The following is a 21,739-nucleotide window of genomic DNA, read 5'->3' as shown; positions in this document are numbered from 1 at the left end:
GGAATTGATTGTGTTTTGAAACGGGGTACCCTATTGAGTATCTTATTAGCCGTAGAGATGGCTTTCCCCTAAAGGTTTAAGGTAAGCCAGAACTGATCATTAAGGCATTCATCATTTCCTTTAATGTTCTATTATTCCGTTCCGTCAACTTATTTGACTGTAGTGTATACGGCGCAATAGTTTGATAAATAATACAATTTTTCAAACATATCTCTGCAAAAGAAGATTCATATTCTCCACCTCTATCACTTCGAATCATTTTTATCTTTAGATTCAATTGGTTTTCCACTTCATTTTTGTATTACTTAAATGCATTAATTGCTTCATCCTTACTATTAAGCAAATATACATAACAAAATCGAGTGCAATCGTTTATAAAAATTATAAATACTTTTTCACACCACGAGATGGTGTCGACTTCATATCACATATAACTGTGTAAATTAAGTTTAAAGATTTTAAATTTCTTTCAACAGACTTATGGATGTTTAACAAACTTAATTTCTACACAAATTTCACATTTCAATTTGTCGTATTTAAAATCAGGCAATATTTCTAGAGTAACCAATTTTCCAAGGCTTTATAATTTACATGTCCCAAATGAGCATGCCATATATCATTTGACTCCAATAAGTAAACAGAAGCAGAATTCTTATTAATACTGTCAATAACCATCACATTCAGTTTGAAAAGTCCCTACTTGAGGTAGCTCTTTCCTATGAACATCTTATTTTTACTTATTACAATTTTATCACTAATTAGGACACACTTAAACTCGTTCTTAACAAGTAGTGCAGTAGAAACTAAATTCTTCCTAATAGTAGGGACATGCAGAACACTGTTCAAAGTCAACACCTTGTCGGATGTCTTTTTTTTTCAGTTCCTGCAATCCTTGTTGTTGTGTTTCCCATGAACAAATCTTCATCGTACTCAGCAGGAGTGTACGTTGCAAAGGCTTCTTTCGCAGAGCAAATATGTTGAGTGACACCTGAGTTAAGAAATCACTCCTTCAGATTTCCAACGAAGTTACACTCCGAGTTCATTGCGCTCAAGTCATCTTCATCTTCCATCTCTTCCACGATGTTTGCTGGACTTTTGTCTTTGCTTTTGTCTTTGTCTTTTCTTGGAGTATGACAGTCAGAAGACATATGACCAGCCTTACCACAATTGTAACAATTGCCTTTGAATTTCTTCTTGGCCTGTTCTCACTTTTGTACGTTGGACTTCTTTATCTTTTTGTCTTTGTTAGGAGATTCTTCAATAATATGAACTCTAATGATTGTTGAACTCTTACGGGGCTTCTAGTCGAATCACAAGATCTTCAAGCTTCATTTCCTTGCGCTTGTGCTTTAGATAATTCTAGAAGTCGTTCCATGAAAGAGGCAACTTCTTGATCATTCCAACCAATTGAAAAGTTTCATTTACTACTATTTCTTCAGCAGTCAAATAATGGAGAATAAGTTGAAATTTCTGCACTTGTGATCCTACAGTTTTACTATCTACCATTTTATAATCTAAAAAATTTACGACCATAAACTTTTTCAAGCATGCATTTTCTATTTTATATTTCTTCTCAAGTGCATTCAACAACTCTTTTGAAGTTGTCATTGCACTATAGACGTTATATAATTCATTCTCTAAAGCACTCAGAATGTAGCCCTTACATAGGAATTCAGCCTGTTTTCATGCTTAAACAATTATGATTTTTTCTGTCTGACATTTCAGCAGCAGATAGTGCAATTTTTTCGCTGGTTAATTTCTGTAGCCAAGAGCGGTAAGCTAGAAAAATATCTGTTGCTTCCATGCTTTGAAATTCACGCCAGAGAATTTTCTCGATTTCTCTTCTTGTGGTACAACAGTTCGGGTTAATGTAGCAACAACAACTATAACATTGTTGTTTTCAATTTTTGATAAACAAAAATCAATACAGTCTTAGTAAGCAATAACTCAAAATTGCAGACTTAAAAGGAGTATAAAATCAAGAAGATTTTTGTCTCCACTAGAAACATAAATTAAACTAAAATAATAATTTTCTTAAGATTGTTGCCAATTTGTGTTTGAAAAACAGAATTATTGATTCCAGTAAAACTTTGTAGAAACATGAAGTAATCAAAGTTTATTGAACCAGTAAGAAAGATGAACAAAAATTAATTCAGTAAAACAAAAATATGTAAACTTACCAGAATCTGGAAACTTAGAACATAAAAGGATCAAGCCCATTGATTGCACAATATCTCCTTAAGAAAATTATTCACCTCAAGTATTCGAGGTTTGATTTGGAATATGTCCTCCTAGGATAGAATGATCTCCATCACCAGCGTATTGATTCTCAAAACTCTGGTGTCAGCGAACCACTCAACAGCAGTAATGTACACGAAGAAACCCTTTCAGAATCCACACAAGAACATTAATGAAAGTTTGCAAACTTTCAAACAGTCTTGTTGTTCCTGAAGGTTGCAACCTTTAAGAACAGCCATTTTCAAACGGTGAGAATTTTAGATAAAATTGGGAAAGATTTTAAATAAAACGATTCACGCAGATCCGAGTTGGGTTGGGTTAATCAACTAAAAAGTTGAAACGTTTCAATTAATCTCAACTAAATAATTGAAAATATTTATGTTATCAACTAATTAATTGAAAATGTTTTGGGCATTTAATTTAATTTAATTAATTAAATAAATAAATAATTAAGTACTTAAAACAAATTTGTCCAAAAAATAATCTCTCGATCATTTTTCCACGCCGGCGCGAGGGGATCCCTCTTTCCAACCCCTTTAACAATTAATAAGTGTGTCTGAATTTCGGACATAGATTAAGGGGATACTTATGCATTTTCCCTATATAATTTTGTTTGTCTTAATTTATGTGATACAAATAGAATTTTAAGAGTCATTTAACTTTTAAATATATATTTAAAATAAATATTTCAAGTTATTAATTATTGAGATTTATAATATATTTTATGTGGTTTCAAATAACACATGTTACTTCTTATATACTAACTTATATGAAACCGATAAATTTTAAAGAATTGATCAAATTTTTTATATGTCTTTAAAATGTGTTAATTTGTATTATTTCAACATATATATAAAAAAATTAAAAAATTGACAAACAAATTATAAGAAATAGAGAAAAAAAGGACCAAAGCGCTCCTAAATACTAAAACAGGCATGTTGACCGTTGCCTGGTTTGGCATCTCAAACTCCCTCTTATAAGAGAAAATTAGTACCTCGACATGTGTGTCGCACATATATGTCATATTATATGGTTGCATAATATATGTCTATAATTATAATTATGTATAAATAAAAAAATTGATTGTAATATAAATTGAAAGCATGTATAAGATAGTAAATCAAAATAGATACCCTCAAATTTCAAACTATAAGCATAATAAGAATATGTATTTCAAATGAGTTTCATCAATTATACCTCACAATAATTCCAGCAATTCATTGAGAAACTTTCATCGATACATCAACATTCAACCTTGTATATATAAAGAAAACATGAAATGCATAACGACAATTATATCTATATGTTTTAAAACACTATAAAGTCAATGTTCCTTTTTTTTTTTTTGCAGTTTAATACAATTGCACACAATAACTTCTATTAAAAAGGAAAGAAAAAAATTAGGAAAAATAATATCATTAAATTGGAATGAAAAATGTAAAATTGTAAAAAGAGGAAGAGAAGAAAAAATCAGAAGAATATATCAACCTAACCATGAATAAGGAAGTATGTTGAGTAAAAGAAGATGAATGAAAAGTATGAGCTGATATATGAAGGAAATTGACAAATATTCAATTTATGCAAAAAATTTATAACTAAGAGCTCAAGATAATATAATTTATTAATTTAATAAATGATATACATAAATAACATATATTGTCCGTAAGTGTAGTTAATTGGATGGTGAAAAGACTGAAACTATTTTTATCTCTTTAAAATATTTTTGAACTTATATTAGTGCTATAGAAAATCATATAAAGTCATAAGCTAATGCAAGTTTTTATAGTAATTATTTTATCAAATCATATGTACCTATTATTTATTTTTAATTATAATTTCGGAAATGTATAAGCTAATTTTGGAAAGTTTTGTAAATGAGAACTTATTATTTCTTACCATTACTTAAGCTATTATTAACATTTAGTATGAGAACATTTTAAAAAGCGGCCTCCTTTAAATATTAATCCATTCGTTTTACAAAGAGAGGTCTAGTTTGACTTGAGATGAAATATAAGAAAATAAATAAGTCTTTTAAATTTTGTGGTCCTAAATTAAAGGGATAAAGATCTGGTATAATTAGGCCAAGTAATACTCAATAACCTTATAAATTTATGTGATGATATTATATAATAATAAATTTATGTCATGATATTATATAATAATTTATGATTGAGATTCATTTAAATTATATATTCATTATAATATTAGCTAATAAAATAACAAAGTTGTCAACTTTTTTAATTTTTTAAAACTATCAAATAAAGCAATTAAGTGTACTAAGCTAATATTTTCAAGAAAAAAATTAAGACTAACGGGAATATGCGAAGTTCCTTACTCTTTATCTGCCAAACTTCTTCATGAGTAATTTCGCACATGCTTTCTCCAAATTCTGAAGTAATCTCCAAAATTAAATCAAACTTAAAAACATCACTCAGTTTAAAATACTAATTCAATTAAATAACATGATAATACATTAAAAAACTTATTTGGAGGTTTTCAAATAATTATATATCTATTTAGATTCTTCAAATGTGTCGAATTCTTTAAAATTGGAATAAATAAAAAAATTCAATACAAGTACGAGATTTGACGGGTAAAAAAGTCGAGAAGTCCACATATTCCCACCAGTCTTATTTTTTTCTTTAAAATATTAGCTAGAGTACACTTAATTATTTTATTTGATGGTTTTAAAAAATAAAAATAATTGATGGCTTTGTTGTTTTTATTAGGAAAAATGCACAAGTACCCCCTCAACCTGTGCCGGAAATCTCAGAGACACACTTATACTATACTAAGGTCCTATTACTCCCTTGAACTTATTTTATAAGTAATTTTCTACCTCTTGTCGGCCTACGTGGCACTGGCTTGAAAAAAAAAAGTCAACTAGCATTGGACCCACAAGATAGTGTCACGTAGGCTGAAAAGGGGTAGAAAATTATTAATAAAATAAGTTCAAGGGGGTTATATGACCTTAGTATAGTATGTGTGTCTCTGAGATTTCGAATATAGTTGAGGGGGTACTTGTGCATTATCCCTTTTTATTATTAAAATGAGTATATAATTTAAATGGATCTCAGCCATAAATTATTATATAGTACACATGACATAAATCTATAAGGTCATTGAACATTACTTGACTTAATTATATTTAACTGAATCATAATTCAAATTAAAGTTATGTCAAGTGTACAAAATTGTCTTTTAATCTAATGACCTTAAACATGCCACGTGGAAACTGAAATTAAAATGTTACCAAATAAAGAAAGAGGTCATTATTTCTTAAACAAACTAAAAAAGAAAGGAGATCATTCTTTTTTAAATGGAGGGAGTAATTGTTTCTAAGTTAACGTAATCAAGAATTTGAAATGTTTTGACGTATTGTTTATTTTTACACAAAAAATTATTTTAAAACCAGGAACATGTAATTAAACCTTGGGTGAATTATAATTTATAACATTTAATACAATGAAGGGATAAAATGTTAATCCAACTTTAAAATTGAAGTTTTACACTTTTAATAATATATATGATAATAAAAAATATAAAATAATAATATATTTCTTTTTTCCTCACTCAGTGTCCAGTGCTAAAATTGAATCCTCGATTAAGTCCAAATTTGGAGGTGACAATCCCTAAAAAAATTTATTAATACTCAAGACTCAAATCTAATTGATTGAAATGAATGAATTAAGCAAGTGGGTGGGGACTTTAAAGACTACTTTGACATTCACATGTTTGTGGGTAGATTGTAAGATATTTGGCAGTGGTTGGGCATGTGGATTAAATTATCCTGAAATTATAGTCCTCAGGTTATAATCCACAATTAAGTCTAGTATATAATTTATATTGCTTTTGGTAGAATGTATAAATTTATTTATCTTTTTTATTCTTAGTATATCATAAATCTAATTTTAAACTTAATCATGAGATATATTTAACCAAACGACAGAGAACATGGAGAGGAGAGGCGGCCCCGGATGAGTTGGTGAATGTTACACGGTTGAAAAAAAAAATTCATTTAAGTTTGAAAGTTCAGATAATAAAATATAAAATATAAATATTTATAATACAAACGCATATGAATAGATGAAATCACCGAACCTTTTAAAACTTTTTTTCTTAACCATATCTTTGACAGGTAAGTGAGAAACCCATTTATATATTTTAATAAAATGAAATATTTTGGAACTCGTAATTTGAATCTCTTCATATGCCGATATACATTGGGATACACCAATTAGTAGTAAATTACAACTAAATCTTTTTTAGAATAAGATTCAGATTATTTATGAAGCAAAGTAATAAAAGTGACAGTTAATCAGTACTATTCTTCAAATTAATTATGTCCTGCTCCTAAGAGCAAAACCCTACTCTGGTGCTGAAAGCAAATATGCTTTTAAATTTTACTTCAACTAATATTTAAATTTTTTAATTTTGGATATGTTTAAGTAAATGTTTAAATTTGTGTATAATTGAATAAATAAATATGTGTCGTACATGACTTTATAGACACTCAGGGTGTATTTGGTATGAAGGAAAATGTTTTCTTAGAAAATGTTTTCCCGAAAAAAATTAGATATTTGACTTATTTTCTCATGGTTGGTTGGTGAGTAAAAAACATTTTTCAGAAAAATATTTTAGTGTTTGATTTTTGAATGAAAAATATTTTTGAGAAATATCTTTTATTTTTTACTAGAGTACAAAATAATTTTTTGAAGTTAACTTTTTTATAAAAAAAAACTCAATTTTTTTCGTGGTGGGGGGTGAGGGGTTCGAGGGTAGGAGTAAAAAAAATTAAAATCTAAAGTTGATTTTTTTTTAAAAAAATATTTTTTTTTTTGGAGGGGTGGGGGCTGGTAAGGGGCTAGTGAGGTGGGGAGGGAGCTGGTAGGGGTGGATGGGTGGGTGGGGGGCTGGTAGGAGGTGTTTGGAAGAGAGTATTGGAAAAAAAAAATTCTTATGTTTTGAAGGAAAGTCATTTTCCTTAAATTTGAGGAAAATTAGCCGATTTGGAAAAATTTTTTAAAACATCTGACACAACCAAACATGAGAAAATTGGGATTGAACTTTCTTCAACCTGATGATTTAGCATACAAGGTTTTATTTTTTTCCTTCAAGTTTTTGTTTTCTAAACTGAAAAATAGAAGTGGAAATAAGATGCAATTTGCTAATTCAGGTAGTTTAGAAAGAAGATGTAGTGAAAGGATATGGACTTTTAGAGACTCAGGCAGAAAGGAGAAATAGAAGGGGTTGGGGGTTTTCAAAATTGATATTTGTAATGCACAAGATGTTTTCAAAAATGTCACAATTGGAAAATCAAGACTTTCTTTGTATAATTCACAATTTTGCCAAATTTTGTGTGGTCTGGGGTTTATCCCCAAATTTTTCTGTAATTTTTTTCTGTGGGTTTCACAATATGGAAAACTGATGATATTGAAAGTATGATATTGTTTTTTGCAAAAAAAATAAAAAGGAAAATGCATCACATAGTTGGAACAAAGAATACTACTTTACCTTCTGCATACAACTGGTATTTTCTTCGTATTGTGTTGCTAAAGTCTTCTGTAATTATCTAAACTGAGCTACCAAATTTGACTGCCCTCTTTCAGGTTTCTGTACGTGTACTTGTCATTACTATTCACAAGTGTCTTCAACTTCCTGCACTATTGTAAGTGTCGATTTTTCGTTTTTACTACAATTATATTCGATTAACTACTTTGCTCTGCAGTTTCTTTAGTTGTTTTTAGTAAGCATGTGTCCAAAATTTCCACTTCTCTTCCCTTTAGTTATAATAAATGCTTGACTTTTCTTTTGGATTGCCTTCATTATATAAAAGCTATCTACATGCCTAAGCTTTGAGGAGTCACGCCATCCTTGATCAAGTCGTGATTCTTTTTTAGATATCCGTTGCGTATACATAAAAATGCATCGCCTACTTTATTAATTGGCATTGTTATGTGCTGCTGGCTCCCAACTTCTATATGCCTATGCTCACATACTACTTACTATGTATTCTCCTCTGAATAGACAATTGCTTCAACCGAATCCCTGTATTAGACACTATTCTGCGAAATGATTTACTGTTCTGCCACTTGATTTGTTATTATCGTTTATCTCCCTTTACAAGTCTGAGAGCTATAATAACCTCTACATTACTTACCGACTCAAATTAGTGTTCTTTTTATTAGTATTTACATTTGATTGAATTGAAAAACTTTACCCAACAGAGCTAATAGCTGAAATCAATTTATGATAGAAGTCTATAGGTCATTTTGTTTTATCAACATAAAAAAAATTCATTCAACAAAAATATATTATACCAATCAAGAGACTGATTGAAGTGATACTACATATTCTTTAGTCTTCAACTGTTAAATATTTTCCAACTATTGACACTAAACTGCTAATTTCTATTCCATCTGTGTTATTGTGACTACTATTCTTAAGTTTGTACGCTTTCCTGTTACTACACTTCTACACTTTTGTAAGTTTCACTATTTTTTTTTCCAATTCATTTATGCTATTGTGAGAAGTGCCAAAATTTTCATTTGTAAATCCTAAATTTTAGACTAAACAAAATGGAAATTTTTCAACAATGGCTACTTACCGTTGGTATGAAAAACGGTGGCAAGTCTAACGAGAAAATGTACTCAAAAAGGATTCTAGAAGTAAAGCACGGAAGAGTTTAGTTTAATGTTCGTGTTGATTGTTGATATTAGCTCAAAAACAAGGAGAAAATGGAAACGATAATATACGCATTCGGATTTTGTAGCTATAGGTATTTGAGATTGAATATATTTGGTCAATTAGGCTAGAAGAAGCAAATAAGTATGTAGTGTAAAAAGCTGATGCAGTACCTAAGTTTGCTCTATTTTAATGAATTTTGGACTTTGGAACCTCATATTAATTAGATTTGTGGTATAAGTTGCTCTGTTTACTGTTGAGTGATTTGAAGATTTGAGTCGAGAATTTTGAGGTTTTAAGTTTAAATTCTAATGAAAGCAAATATATTAAGTGATATATTTCATATTTTTAAGTTTTAGTTGACAGACTTATCAAACAACTATCTTTGATTTAGAAGGGTGCTAGGTGAACTTAGTCGAGGTAGTGAGGGTGTTATGTGAAATTAATCGAGGTACACACAAGCTAGAAATAGCAAAATATTGTATAAGATTAATCGAGGTATGCATAAGCGAATCCAGATACCACATTATCAAAATAAATCTTGCCTAGGGGTGTGCATCGGTCTGTTCGGTTCGGTTTTACATATTATCGGTTCGGTTTATCGGTTTTTGGTTTTAAAATATGCTAACCCAATAACAAACCAATAAATTTTTTTTTATCAATTTTTGATTTATCGGTTTTTGATGTTATCGGTTCGGTTTTTGGTTAATCTAATAAGAAAATGTCGATCAAATAATATATAATAGTACGTATGTTATAATTACATGTTACCAACTTACCGCCAAAACATAATAGGAAGCTTTGAATGTTGATCAAATTACTAACATTCACAAACTTGCAAAAACTATCGCCTACAATTACGAACTAGAATTAAAACTAAAATAAAATATTTCAATTAGATAATCTTGACAGTTGCTCGATCCACCAGACAATTAACAAAGTTCTCACCAATTTCTTCACAAAAAAATCACATAGCCTGAAAAAGAAAAAGACAGTCACTAGTTTAATAGACTATTAGAGTACATCTTTACATTTAATGACAAAATTGAACACACTTTGATGATGAACATATTTAATGAAATAGGCTCCATAAATGCATAACATCCACATTCAAATAACACGGTAAGTTGCATACTATTAGGCACAATTACTCGATTAACATTCTATTTTAATGAGCAACTAATCCATTTATAGTATCATCACGTCCCTTAATTGACTCCAAACACTTCTAAAATAGTAAATATGTATCATGTGTAGAGTAAGTTAAGCTTAACAATATGTAATATCTGACCTCATTTTCTAATTTATTATCTTGACAAAAGTCTTATGCTTTGAAAATCAAGTAAATACATTACTTAGAGCAACTTGTAGCTAGAGTGGCTTACCAAATATCAAGATCCAAGTGCAAAAAAGGAATAATTTTAACTCCAAATTAATCATCCAGAATGCTAGTATTAGCCAAACTATAAAGAATTTACGTTAATCAACCAAAAATATGCTTATGACGAATCACAATAACAATTAAAACTATTATAATTAAAATATCATTACCTTGTTCAAGTTGTTCGAGGACATCTATATCTTCCTCAACACTTATAGGTCGTGATTCACTTCTTATCCAATCTTGAAGGCACACTAGAGTTTGAACTAATTTAGGAGTTAATGAAATCCTAAATGAATCGAAGATACGTCCACCAGTACTAAATGTACACTCGGATGCCACACTTGAAATGGGAATAGCTAGCACATCCCAAGCCATCTCAGCAAGAACGGGAAATCTGGGTGAGTTTATTTTCCACCAAGACAAGATGTTGAAGTTCTTGCTTTCAACTTCATGTTCTTCAGCAAGATATTTTTGCAATTTTGTTTTTACAGTTGTTGTATTTTCAGCTTTATGTTTCATTAGATCACCCATGAATGTCCCTAAAGATCCTATCCATTGGAAAACACTGCCTGAACTTGAAAGCAATGAACTGGAATTTTCAAATGAAGAACTAGATAAAGATAAAGAGTGTTGACGACCTTTATCTTTAGAAAGAGATTTTACATATTCACCAAACAACAACTCCATGTAGTCTCTAACTCATTTCTCTAAAATTGGAGCTTCTTTCCCAAACATCATTTGAAGTGCAAAGCCAACTGAAACAAACTTGTGACGAGGATCCAAAACGCAAGATATAAAAATCATTTTGTTCATCTTCTTTGGAGTACCCCAATACTTATTAAAATTTTCTCTCATATTTGAAGCAATTTTACCCAAAAGATCATCACTATCATCTTCACTTAATATCAATTGTTTCAAATAACAAGAAACCTCACAAATTTTAAGAAAATGTGAGTTTGTTGTGATGTAGTGTGATCCAGATACTTCTCTGGTAAGATCATGAAAAATTTGAAGAAAATTAGCAATTTTCCTTACATTGTCCCAGTCATCACTCAAAAGGGCACCAACAGCGCTTCCATTTTCATCCTTTCCATCTTCATCCTCAACAAACTTAAGGTAATGTAACAAGCCAATATCACGAGCAGAATAGCTGGAAAACGCATTTTCAAACTCAATATCTCTATTTAACATCAAGTATGTGGAGTTCCATCTTGTAGAAACATCCAAACTTAAAGATTTCTTACAATTAATATCAACATCTTCACAACATTCTTGGAACCTCTTACACCTTGCAGGAGAACACCTTATGTATTTAACTGCTTTTCTAACCCGTTCAATAGACACAACAGACACCTTCAAACCATCTTTAACAACAAGATTTAGAATATGCGTCATACACCTCACATGAAGGTGTTCTCCATTCATGAAATTGATCCCCCATTTAGTGAACATCTTAGACAACTCTTTCACAGTCACGTCATTTGAACTAGTGTTATCGACTATGATGGTAAATATTTTATCTAAGCCCTCATCACGTAAACACTTAATGATCTCATTAGCCATATCTTTACCTTTATGGTTGGAAATTGGACAGAAGTTGATTATCCTCTTATGCATAATCCAATCATTATCGATCCAATGTGCAGTGATATACATATAATTAATCCATTGCAAAGAGGTCCAAGTATCAGTTGTCAGACATACTCTTTGACGTGCTTCTCCGAGAAATCTCTTCAACTTTTGCTTTTCTTCATCATAAAGCTTAAAACAATCACATGTCACAGTGGTACGAGAAGGAATCTTGAAATGAGGTTGCGCTACTTTCATAAAATTTCTAAAACCTTTCTTCTCGACAAACTTGAATGGTAGTTCATCCACAATTACCATGCGACATAAAGCTCTCCTACATTGTTCTTGCTCAAATTTCTCCAGGAAACAACAACCACATCACATGTATTCCCTCCTTGAACAGATTGAAAGCCTATTTGAGTTTGACTTTTGTCAACAACTCTGGGCATCTTTGTACATGTTAACATATGAGTAAGCATTGCCTTTGTACCATTTTTAACTTAATCAACAAAATAATCTTGGCCGCAATGCTTACACTTTGATTTCTTATTTCCTTCTTCATCAACAAATGTTTAAAAATTATTCCATGCTCGAGACCTTTTCTTTCTTTCTTTTGTAACCTTTGGCTGAACAGATTGTGTTTGACGCATAACATTTGAGTTAATACTTTCATCACCCAGGATCACTACCTCATTCAGTTGAAATATTTTTAGCCATTTGTGTGTCTCTGTAAAATATGTTTTCAACAATAGTCACTAATCATGCAGCAAAAATGAAATAATTTCAAGGTAAACTAAAGAGAAACTAAAGAGATTTTAAAGGAAGTATTGAACATTGCTGAAAAGGAAAAGACTTCTTAAGAAAAATAATCAAATACTTACCAAATTTAGTCTAAATTAGGGTGTTTGATTCTGATTGTATATATTATTTCAGAGCAATATCATATTTTTGAGAAATTGAGTATGGAGAAATAAGAATAAAATAGAGATTACAGAAGAAGAAATTACACAAGGATAGACATTAGAGAAGAAGAGAAATTAGAAAAGGTTAAAAAATCCTCACCGTCGTTGTTGTTGTTGCAAAACCTCCTCGAAGACTTGTTGGTTCTTGGATTGTTGCGGACTTGCCGCCGTTTCTAACCCTACAAAGTAAAGACTAAAGGCGCCAAAAGTATAAGTACTAACTATTGAGATACTGAAAAACTAATATTGAATCTATTTATGTATTAAATTATGTATATTTAATATTAAGGAAGGGTAAAGTAGTAAATAACTAGCGTCTTATTGGGTTATCGATTTACCCAATAACCAAATAGGAAAAACCAAAATCGACCCAATAACCCAATAATTATTTTTTCTAAACCCATTAATAACCCAATGACCCAATAACAATAATCCAATAAAATTTTATCGGTTCGATTTATTGGTCGGTACGATTTTTGCACACCCTTAATCTTGCCTGTTTAAATAGGAGTCCTCCCCATCATAGTTGTACAAAATAGTAGCACTAAGTACCAAATAGCAACCGGGTGATTGCCTAGCAAATAATACAAGGTTCAACTGCAGTAGACATCTAAATCTTATCCATGGCATGACAAGTAGAAAAAGGACTACTTGAAAACCTTGTGATACATGCCTTCATCATGAACCGTACAACAGTTCATTTCAACTTGAGACTAACAAGACCAGCAGTATATGCAACAACGTATCCGATGTAATTCCACAAGTGTGGTATAAGGAGGGTAGTGTGTATGCACAAGCCTCACTCCCTACTTTGGAGTTAAAGTGATTGTTTCTGATAGACCAACATCATAAGCACCAATTGAAATATGAAGGAAACATGAAACATACTTATGCATCACCCAGTTTACCAGCAGTTCTTACTGAGTATCTGTAACCCCCAATCCCAAAATAACACATTCCACGCAGTACAAATAATTACAACAGATTCTTGAAGTTAAAGAAGCTAACATGAGTAGAATACTTGAGGCATTGTAGAGATTGTGTAACTGTATATATTGAGTTTAAGCTCGATTCATTTGTAGATTTTGTTGAATACATATAATTTCTTGATTGTCATTGTACTTCTTTCTAAGCAAAATGTGGTAGGTATTGTAATGGATTTTCTATTTGTAATTCCTATTTTATCCATGAATACTTATTTACATTTTCTTATCTATTCCATCCACCTGGTCTTGGTAATTGTAAATCTCACTTTTTTGTTTACACTTCTTTGGTCTTTCTTTTGTTGTGACATTTTTCTTTTTGAATTTAAAATTTACATTACCTTTTCAATAAAGTCAGCAGTTGAAGTTCTTTTCGCATCAGGGAGGCATTGGTGTTATCGCGCTGTTGCAAACAGATTCTACAAGCCATAATCTATATGCCAATCACCAAGTCCGACCAACTCCTATGAAATTTTGAAACTTATCAGTGAATTTTGAAGCGGATCTTTAGATTCATAGTTGTTTTACATTTATCTACTTTCTAAAGATAACATAAGTTTCTCTTTTTGTTTTTTTAGGTGCATGATGCAGAGAAGTGGAAACTAAAAAACTATTGTGGTATTAATAGCAAAAGAGATGAGGCCAGTTTGATTAAGCATCAGGCAAAGACAACTTCGTTGCTGGCTATAAAGTTGCCTGAGGTGACTGAAGACTTCCTATCGACGAAGGTGATGTGCCCTGCACGAATGATCTACAAAGAGTCAATTAAAGCACGAGCGTCTCACACGATAACACAATGCTATTCGCAGGTAAGTTTCCAAAGGCCTGTGAAATAATTGTAGGTACAACAACAAATAGAAATGAAAAAAATATGAAGAATAGTACTAGAATTATCATGCTGGAAATTGGCAAAATCCTTATAACTGTGATTTGTGAACTCTGTGTTTGTTTTCTTTACTAAAAAAATTTGGATGAGAAGCTGAAATTGATTTTCTATTGCTGTATCAATTCTTTAATAGAGAAAGTAAATCACTGCAGTATGAGTTGCAAAATACATTGAGTGTGATATTAGTTGCTAAATAAACCTTTGTCTTGGTTTATCTACTCAATTTGATGAGATTTGAGTTGCTGAGGTTCCACATTCTAATGTGTTATTGAATATTGCTTTTGCATATTTTATACATTTCTTTCAAAATCCTTCATTGTGCATATTTAATGAAGAGAACGACAAGAAAGTGAGTGGTAATTGCTAAATTCATTGAGAAGATTCATTGTAGCAAAGGCGCAACTAGAACTTTGACTCTTATGTTTTATGGTTGGTGAGGAAATAGAAACCATAAGAATCGTTTAAGTTAAGATTGTTTATCAGTTAATCTAAATGCGCCATTTTTTTCATTCCTTTTTTCCTTTCATGAGTGACTTGCATTCCATTTGGTAAGGTTCTTAAATATTTTTGATTTGATTATCTCTTGCTAAAACACATCTAATTAAATTGGAAAATTAGTACGCTTAGCTTCTCATACCATGTGCATATTTGTATTTTTATCCAAGATGACATTGCAAGTCATTTATTCTATTTCCTTTTTTTTTTGCAGTTGTTCTTCAATATTCTCATCTACAATGTCGATTATATGAAGACAGAAGCACTATCGCATACCTATTTGCGGACCAGCCTTTTAGAATGTTACCTATAACTATTACATATATAAAATTTAGTGTATAGATAATTTTGTTCTCCATCGTCATCTTTTGGGGTTAAAATTGATCTTATTTCATTATTTGTGCGAACAGGTCAATGTTGACATTTGAATGATAAAGAATGTCACTTACAATAGTATTGGTCACTTCACAATAATAAAGACCTCTTTAAACTTTTACATACTTTTTTCACCTTTTTACATTACATATTCCCTTTATCTCTAGCACGAGCCTTGTCATTCTAGTTTTTATAGATATGACGGTAGCATTTGAATGATAAAGAATGTCACTTACAATAGTTTTTGGTCACTTCACAATAATAAAGACCTCTTTAAACTTTTATATACTTTTTTCACCTTTTTACATTATATATTCCCTTTATCTCTAGCACGGGCCTTGTCATTCTAGTTTTTATAAATATGAAGGTAACATTTGAATGTTAAAGAATGTCACTTACAATTGTTTTGGTCACTTCACAATAATAAATACCTCTTTAAACTTTTATATACTTTTTTCACGTTTTTACATTACATATTCCCTTTATCTCAAAATAAAATTGTGTGTTTATTTTTCCTTTTATTTCAAAATAAATTGTATTTTACATCATAAAAAAACTTTAATCATGTTTCTTTTTTCAATTTTTCCTAATTTAATTAAATTAGGTCAAAGAATTATATCTTTTTCAATATATATTGAAGATAATTTGATAAAAATAACTTACTTTATTGCTACATCTCAAATTGAAAACGAAAATTGACTTACTACGAGAATATAAATATCATAAAATTGAAGAGTAGATAATATAATGAAATTAAATTTTTATATATAAAAGACAAGAACTTTTCATATAATGAAAATCCAACAAACTAAAGTAAAAATATGGTGTAGTGTAGTGTTAGTAGTATTTAATACACTTGTTCTATGTATGTAATTTAATTTTGAAATAAGAAACTTTTAGATGCCTCTTAGACAGTTTAACTTATGTCTCAGCAGTGATGAGAGAAAGACATTAAGAAGAATTAAGTAATACAATTTCAAATATGAAATAAAAAGAATAATTTCGAAAAAAGTTTCATGAAATAAAAACATTATGAATTCATATAGACAAAAATGGAGGAATATCTTTTTAAAAATATAAATAGTTCTTTGTGTGTGTAATAGTAATTACGTTAGTGTGACTAGCACCGACGTGAAGTCTCCATGGGAAAGGGACGAGGACGGGCTAGCAGTGTTTGGGAGCTCAATTGGAAGCAAAAAGCAGCGGCGACGAGTGATTCGGCAAAAATGGATCCAGTAAAGACAATGGGAAACTAGCGCAAAGAGCAAAACAAGTGTAATAGTCAATGGAACAGTACCCAATCTCCCCAAAGGAGTCGAAAACATGCAGATTTTGATAATAGGCCAATTATTTTGAAAAAATGATCTGCTGATTTTGATTTCATTAAAGAGTTCCTAATTACTGAAATACCATTATGGGTTAGTTTCCCCAATTTGCCTATGAATTGCTGGAGTTGCAACTCTCTAGCCGCATTGCTAGTGCTATGGGAAAACCTATATATACCTTTGAGTGTAACACCAAACAAACTACAATATCATATGGAAGGATGTTGATTAAGAAAAATGTGACCAGACCTCTCCCACAAGTAATTATAGTGCATAATCCTAATGGAAGACAATTTGTGTAGGAAGTATGCTTTGATTGGAAGCTCGAATTCTGCAAAAATTGCTTCAAAATAGGTCACGACTGTGACGTCTATCCTCATATAAGACAAGATGATGTTACCTCAGATTGTAGAGCCACAATTTGAGCAACCAAAAAGAAAGAAGAGGCATCTCAACATTTGTCTTATGGACAAAAAAATTTAGTATTTGCTAAATATGGTGTGTATTGGTGCAACATGCGAAAATGGTGCAAAGTGCACCTTTTGAGCAATCAAAAGATCCATTCACTTCAATCCATGAGAAAACAACAAGTTGAACTTCTTATTGAGTCGCTTAAAAATGAAGCTCGTGATCGTGTAGTTGTTGATCTTAGTGCAAAGGTTACGTCCTTGAATGCTAACTTAACTTGCTTAATGGTCTTTGGAAAGAAGTACATGGATGAGGACTTGGACAAGAGGGGATTCAAAGATCTTGTTCAAGATATTTTGCATTTAGCACGTATGCCAAATCTTGGTGATTTTCCCCCCTTCCTTGGTGCTATTGATCTCCAAGGTATCACTCGCAAGCTCAAGGATCTTTCAAAGGTGTTTGATGAGTTCCTTGAGAAGATTATTGATGAACACGTTCATGCTCATGAACAGAAGCAAAATAAGGACTTTGTGGACACCATGATGGACATAATGCAATCTGGAGATGCAAAATTTCAGTTTGACCGTCATCACATAAAAGCTATCCTTTTTGTATGTACTTTCATTTCATTATTATACACACCACAAGCCTTGAGAATGAAATGGTTTATATTAATTGATTCCCCTGTTTCCTATTTACTATACAGGACATGCTTATAGCTGCAGTGGACACTACAGCTTCATCAACGGAATGGATACTCACCGAGCTTCTTAGGCACCCCCATGTGACGAAGAAACTCCAAAAGGAGTTGCAAGAAGTGGTAGGCCTCGATAGAATGGTGGAAGAATCCGACCTAGAGAATTTAAAGTACTTAGACATGGTTGTAAAAGAGGGCCTGAGGCTGCATCCTGTAGCGCCAATACTTCACCATGAGTCCATGGAAGACTGTGTAGTGGATGGTTTCCACCTACAAAGGGGATCCCGAATGATAGTAAATTGTTACGCGATTTATATGGATCCAAATGTTTGGCTGAGCCTGAGAAGTTTTTGCCCGTTGGGAGAAGTATAGATTTTCGTGGACGTGACTTCCAACTTGTACCATTTGGCTCTGGGAGAAGAAGCTGCCCTAGGATGCAGTTGGCAGTTACTGTTGTCCGCCTTGTGGTGGCACAATTGGTGCACTGCTTTGAGTGGGAGCTTCCAAGTTGTATCAGCCTTGTAATTTAGACGTTGATGAGCAGTTTGGGATAGTAATATGCAGAGAAAAGCCTTTGCTGGCTATTCCTACTTATAGATTAAAGAAATGATGCAAATAGTATTCACTGACATATGTGTATGGTGATTTATCCCATTCCAATTGCAAATAAAGAACAAAGCAGACTTTCCATGATTGGCAAGCTCATCTAGTTGAATCATTCATGTGGGGTTAATTTGACTTTTGATACACTACTATTAATAATGCTAGTCCTTTTTTTTTGTTAGAAAATGTTTATGACTTTGTAAATAGATGCATATTCCTTCTAAGAATAATGTAATCGTAGGGGCTTTGAACGTTTTTTTAGGAGGAGAATTTGTGAGACACGAGTGATATATTATCATTTGTGTGAACCTCTAGTTATGCTAAGTGAATTTGTGAGGTTAATTCTCTCAATATTGTGTACTCTCTTTTATATATAGTGGATTAGTGTTCTGTGAAGGAATATTGATTGTATTGAAGTGTTAAGGGAATACATGTGAGATATATATAGGAGATATAGGAAGCAGTACTAATTCTAATAGGACTAGGATTAAGGAGAACTAATCCTAATAGGACTAGGATTAGTACATAGTAAATACTAATATTATTTTATAGTATTTATTTAATACTATCTGTTATTATCCCCCCTCAAGTTGAGCTGAGCGGAAGCGAACGGAAGCTTGGAACTGAGGTAATCGTGCTGTTGGCTCGGGAGAGAATATCAGACGGTTGTTCTTCAGTGGGTACATACTGCACAGTCATGGTGCCGACCTGAACTTCATCGCGAACAAAGAGACAATCGGTATTAACATGCTTCATTCTGGTGTGTAGGACGGAATTCATGGCCACACAGATGGTTGATTTGTTGTCACAATAGAGAGCAAGAACAGTGTGAGTGGCGCGGAGTTCGCGAAGAATATATGTGACCCACATGGTCTCAGTAGCAAGAAGATCAAGGGCGCGGTATTCAGCTTCAGTCGAGGACCGAGAGACCTTGGGTTGTTTTTTTGTACACCAGGAGATCAGGTTCGGCCCCAAAAAAACGAGAAACCCCGATGTAGATTTTCTGTCATTTTTATCATTCGCCCAATCTGAATCTGATAAACCCCGAAGCTCCAAGTCCCCGGGCCGAATGAGTAAACCACGACCAAGAGTGCCAAAAATGTACCTGAGCATGCATTTTAGACAATGGTAATCATATTCACTTTGTTGATGCATGCGCTGAGCAACTCGGTTGACAGCAAATTGGATGTTAGGACGGGTAATGACCAGATACTGTAGAGCCCCAATGAGGCTGTGGAAGTGGGTGATATCGGCAAAGGGGGTGTCGGCTCTATTCGTAGACAAAGAGACTGCCATCGATGTTGGTTGACTGGTGCATTTTTCCAGTCCAGCTTTCTGCAACAGATCTCGAGCATATTTTGATTGATGAAGAAACAAGCCGCTGCTTGTCCGAGAAACCTCCATTCCCAGAAAATAATGTAACGGGCCAAGGTCCTTCATTTTGAAGGTAGTATGCATAGCTCGAGTGACATCCTGAATGAGAGCTGCAGTAGAGCCTGTAATAATGATATCATCTACATAGACAAGAAGAATGACTGTACCGTGTGCTGAATGTCGAGTAAACAGACTCGTGTCGTGTACGCAACACGTGAAGCCAAGTCCCTGGAGGAACGTTTTCAGATGTGTGTACCAAGCACAGGGGGCTTGCTTGAGCCCATACAGAGACTTCTGGAGTTTGCAAACATGTTGAGGGAAAAGGGGATCAACATAGCCCGGTGGTTGCGTCATGTAGATAGTTTCATCAAGCATGCCATGAAGAAAAGCATTGGAAACATCCAACTGATTGATGAGCCAATTGTTGCGCACGACGAGTGACAGTACCAGGCGAATGGTTTCCTACCGAATAACAGGACTGAATGTCTCGGAGTAATCAAGCCCATACTCTTGATTTTATCCTTTAGCAACCAAACGAGCCTTGTACCCGGAAATACTGTCATCTGCATTGTGTTTAATTTTGTACACCCATTTACAACCCACTGGGTGCCGCCCATAGGGCTTAGGTACAAGAACCCAAGTTTTCTGATCAGTCAAAGCCTTAAACTCGTCATCCATAGCATGACGCCAATAAGCATTTTTTGAGGCAACAGAGTAGGTTGTTGGTTCACTATCGGGAAGGGGTGTATTTGGTAGTATGATAGCCTGAAAGGTTTTGGGTTTAAAGATACCGGCTTTGCCACGGGTTAACATGGGATGAGTATTGGGGGTGGCATGGGCGGTGGTGATTCAGGGGTGGCCGGGAAGGACCCAAAACGGATCGGGGTATGGGGTAGTTCGGGTTGGTTGTGAGTGTGGGTGATGGTTGCGGGTGTATTGTGGGTGACGGTCGAAGGGGTGATGAGGGGTGGTTGGGTAGTGGGTGGAGGTGTGGGGGAAGGTGGTGAGGGACCCTGTGAGTATGATGAAAAAGGAAAAGGACGCCAATGAATGATGTATTTGTGGAGAGGGAAATAGACTCGTAGGGAAACTCATTTTCGACAAATTTGACATGACGAGATATGTAGACTTTATGAGTTTGTGGGTCAAGACAGCTATAACCCTTAGAGGTAGGATGATAGCCCAAAAAAATACAAGGACGGGATCGGGGTTGTAATTTGTGAGTAATATGAGGGCGTAGCCAAGGGTAGCCAATACACCCTAAGACGCGGAGGTTGGTATTGGGAAGTTCTTGGTAAAGGAGTTGATTGGGTGATTTGTTGGAGAGGGTGTGACTGAGCATTCTGTTAATGAGGTAGTTTGTGGTGGCTAGAGCTTCTACCCAAAAGGAGACAGGGAGATGAGATTGATGTAGAAGAGTAACCACCGTTTCAATGAGATGGCGATGCTTACGCTCAGCCACCCCATTTTGTTCGGGAGTGTATGGACAGGAGGTTTGATGTATAATTCCCAGGGATTGCAGAAACTGGCCAAAGATGTTATTTACATATTCCTTTCCATTGTCACTTCAAAAAAGCTTAACATGAGAATTGAATTGTGTTTTGACCATTTTTTCAAAAGTGACAAAGGTGGTGTATGCCTGTGATTTATGTTTTAGTGGGTACAACCAAGTGTATTTTGTAAAATCATCCACAAAACAACTATAATAGCGAAAACCAACAAATGAAGGAACAGCAGTAGGACCCCATAGGTCAGA

At 33.1% G+C, this 21,739-nt stretch overlaps 2 protein-coding genes across 6 annotated transcripts; both read left to right on the top strand.

Moving 5' to 3' along the window:
• Positions 1 to 6,766: 6,766 nt before the first annotated feature.
• On the top strand, positions 6,767 to 15,697 carry LOC101265125 (uncharacterized). Of its 5 annotated transcripts, none has more exons than XR_011220713.1 (5): positions 7,231 to 7,335; positions 7,848 to 7,906; positions 14,203 to 14,271; positions 14,399 to 14,629; positions 15,416 to 15,697. XR_011220713.1 is itself a non-coding variant. In XM_069297152.1 (5 exons), exons 1-5 carry the CDS (start codon positions 7,285 to 7,287, stop codon positions 15,512 to 15,514), a joined length of 537 nt encoding a protein of 178 aa, XP_069153253.1. In that variant the 5' UTR covers positions 7,231 to 7,284; the 3' UTR covers positions 15,515 to 15,697. The 5 variants fall into 5 exon arrangements, 1 of the variants encoding a protein (XP_069153253.1); XM_069297152.1 differs by having other exon boundaries at positions 14,175 to 14,271; XR_011220712.1 differs by having other exon boundaries at positions 6,767 to 7,906.
• Positions 15,698 to 16,771: 1,074 nt separating this feature from the next.
• Positions 16,772 to 18,536, top strand: LOC109120102 (cytochrome P450 71AU50-like). Its single transcript, XM_069296751.1, has 3 exons — positions 16,772 to 17,920; positions 18,016 to 18,258; positions 18,345 to 18,536. The coding sequence occupies exons 1-3, from the start codon at positions 17,417 to 17,419 to the stop codon at positions 18,534 to 18,536; spliced, it is 939 nt and encodes a 312-aa protein (XP_069152852.1). The 5' UTR covers positions 16,772 to 17,416.
• The last annotated feature ends 3,203 nt before the right edge of the window (positions 18,537 to 21,739 follow it).

The sequence above is a fragment of the Solanum lycopersicum genome, chromosome 4 (genome assembly GCF_036512215.1).
Source record: "Solanum lycopersicum chromosome 4, SLM_r2.1".
Lineage (NCBI taxonomy): Eukaryota > Viridiplantae > Streptophyta > Magnoliopsida > Solanales > Solanaceae > Solanum > Solanum lycopersicum.
This window is presented reverse-complemented; position numbering and strand designations above follow the sequence as displayed.

Bases quoted from the DNA above. Each gene is read 5' to 3' on its own strand.
- LOC101265125 (XM_069297152.1), top strand. From the start codon at position 7,285: ATGAGAAAATTGGGATTGAACTTTCTTCAACCTGATGATTTAGCATAC. The intron at 7,336-7,847 runs GTTTTATTTTTT...GCCCTCTTTCAG, and splicing joins CTGATGATTTAGCATACAAG to GTTTCTGTACGTGTACTTGT. The intron at 14,272-14,398 runs GTCCGACCAACT...TTGTTTTTTTAG, and splicing joins ATCTATATGCCAATCACCAA to GTGCATGATGCAGAGAAGTG.
- LOC109120102 (XM_069296751.1), top strand. From the start codon at position 17,417: ATGCGAAAATGGTGCAAAGTGCACCTTTTGAGCAATCAAAAGATCCAT. The intron at 17,921-18,015 runs GTATGTACTTTC...TTTACTATACAG, and splicing joins ACATAAAAGCTATCCTTTTT to GACATGCTTATAGCTGCAGT. The intron at 18,259-18,344 runs GTAGTGGATGGT...TGTTTGGCTGAG, and splicing joins ATGAGTCCATGGAAGACTGT to CCTGAGAAGTTTTTGCCCGT.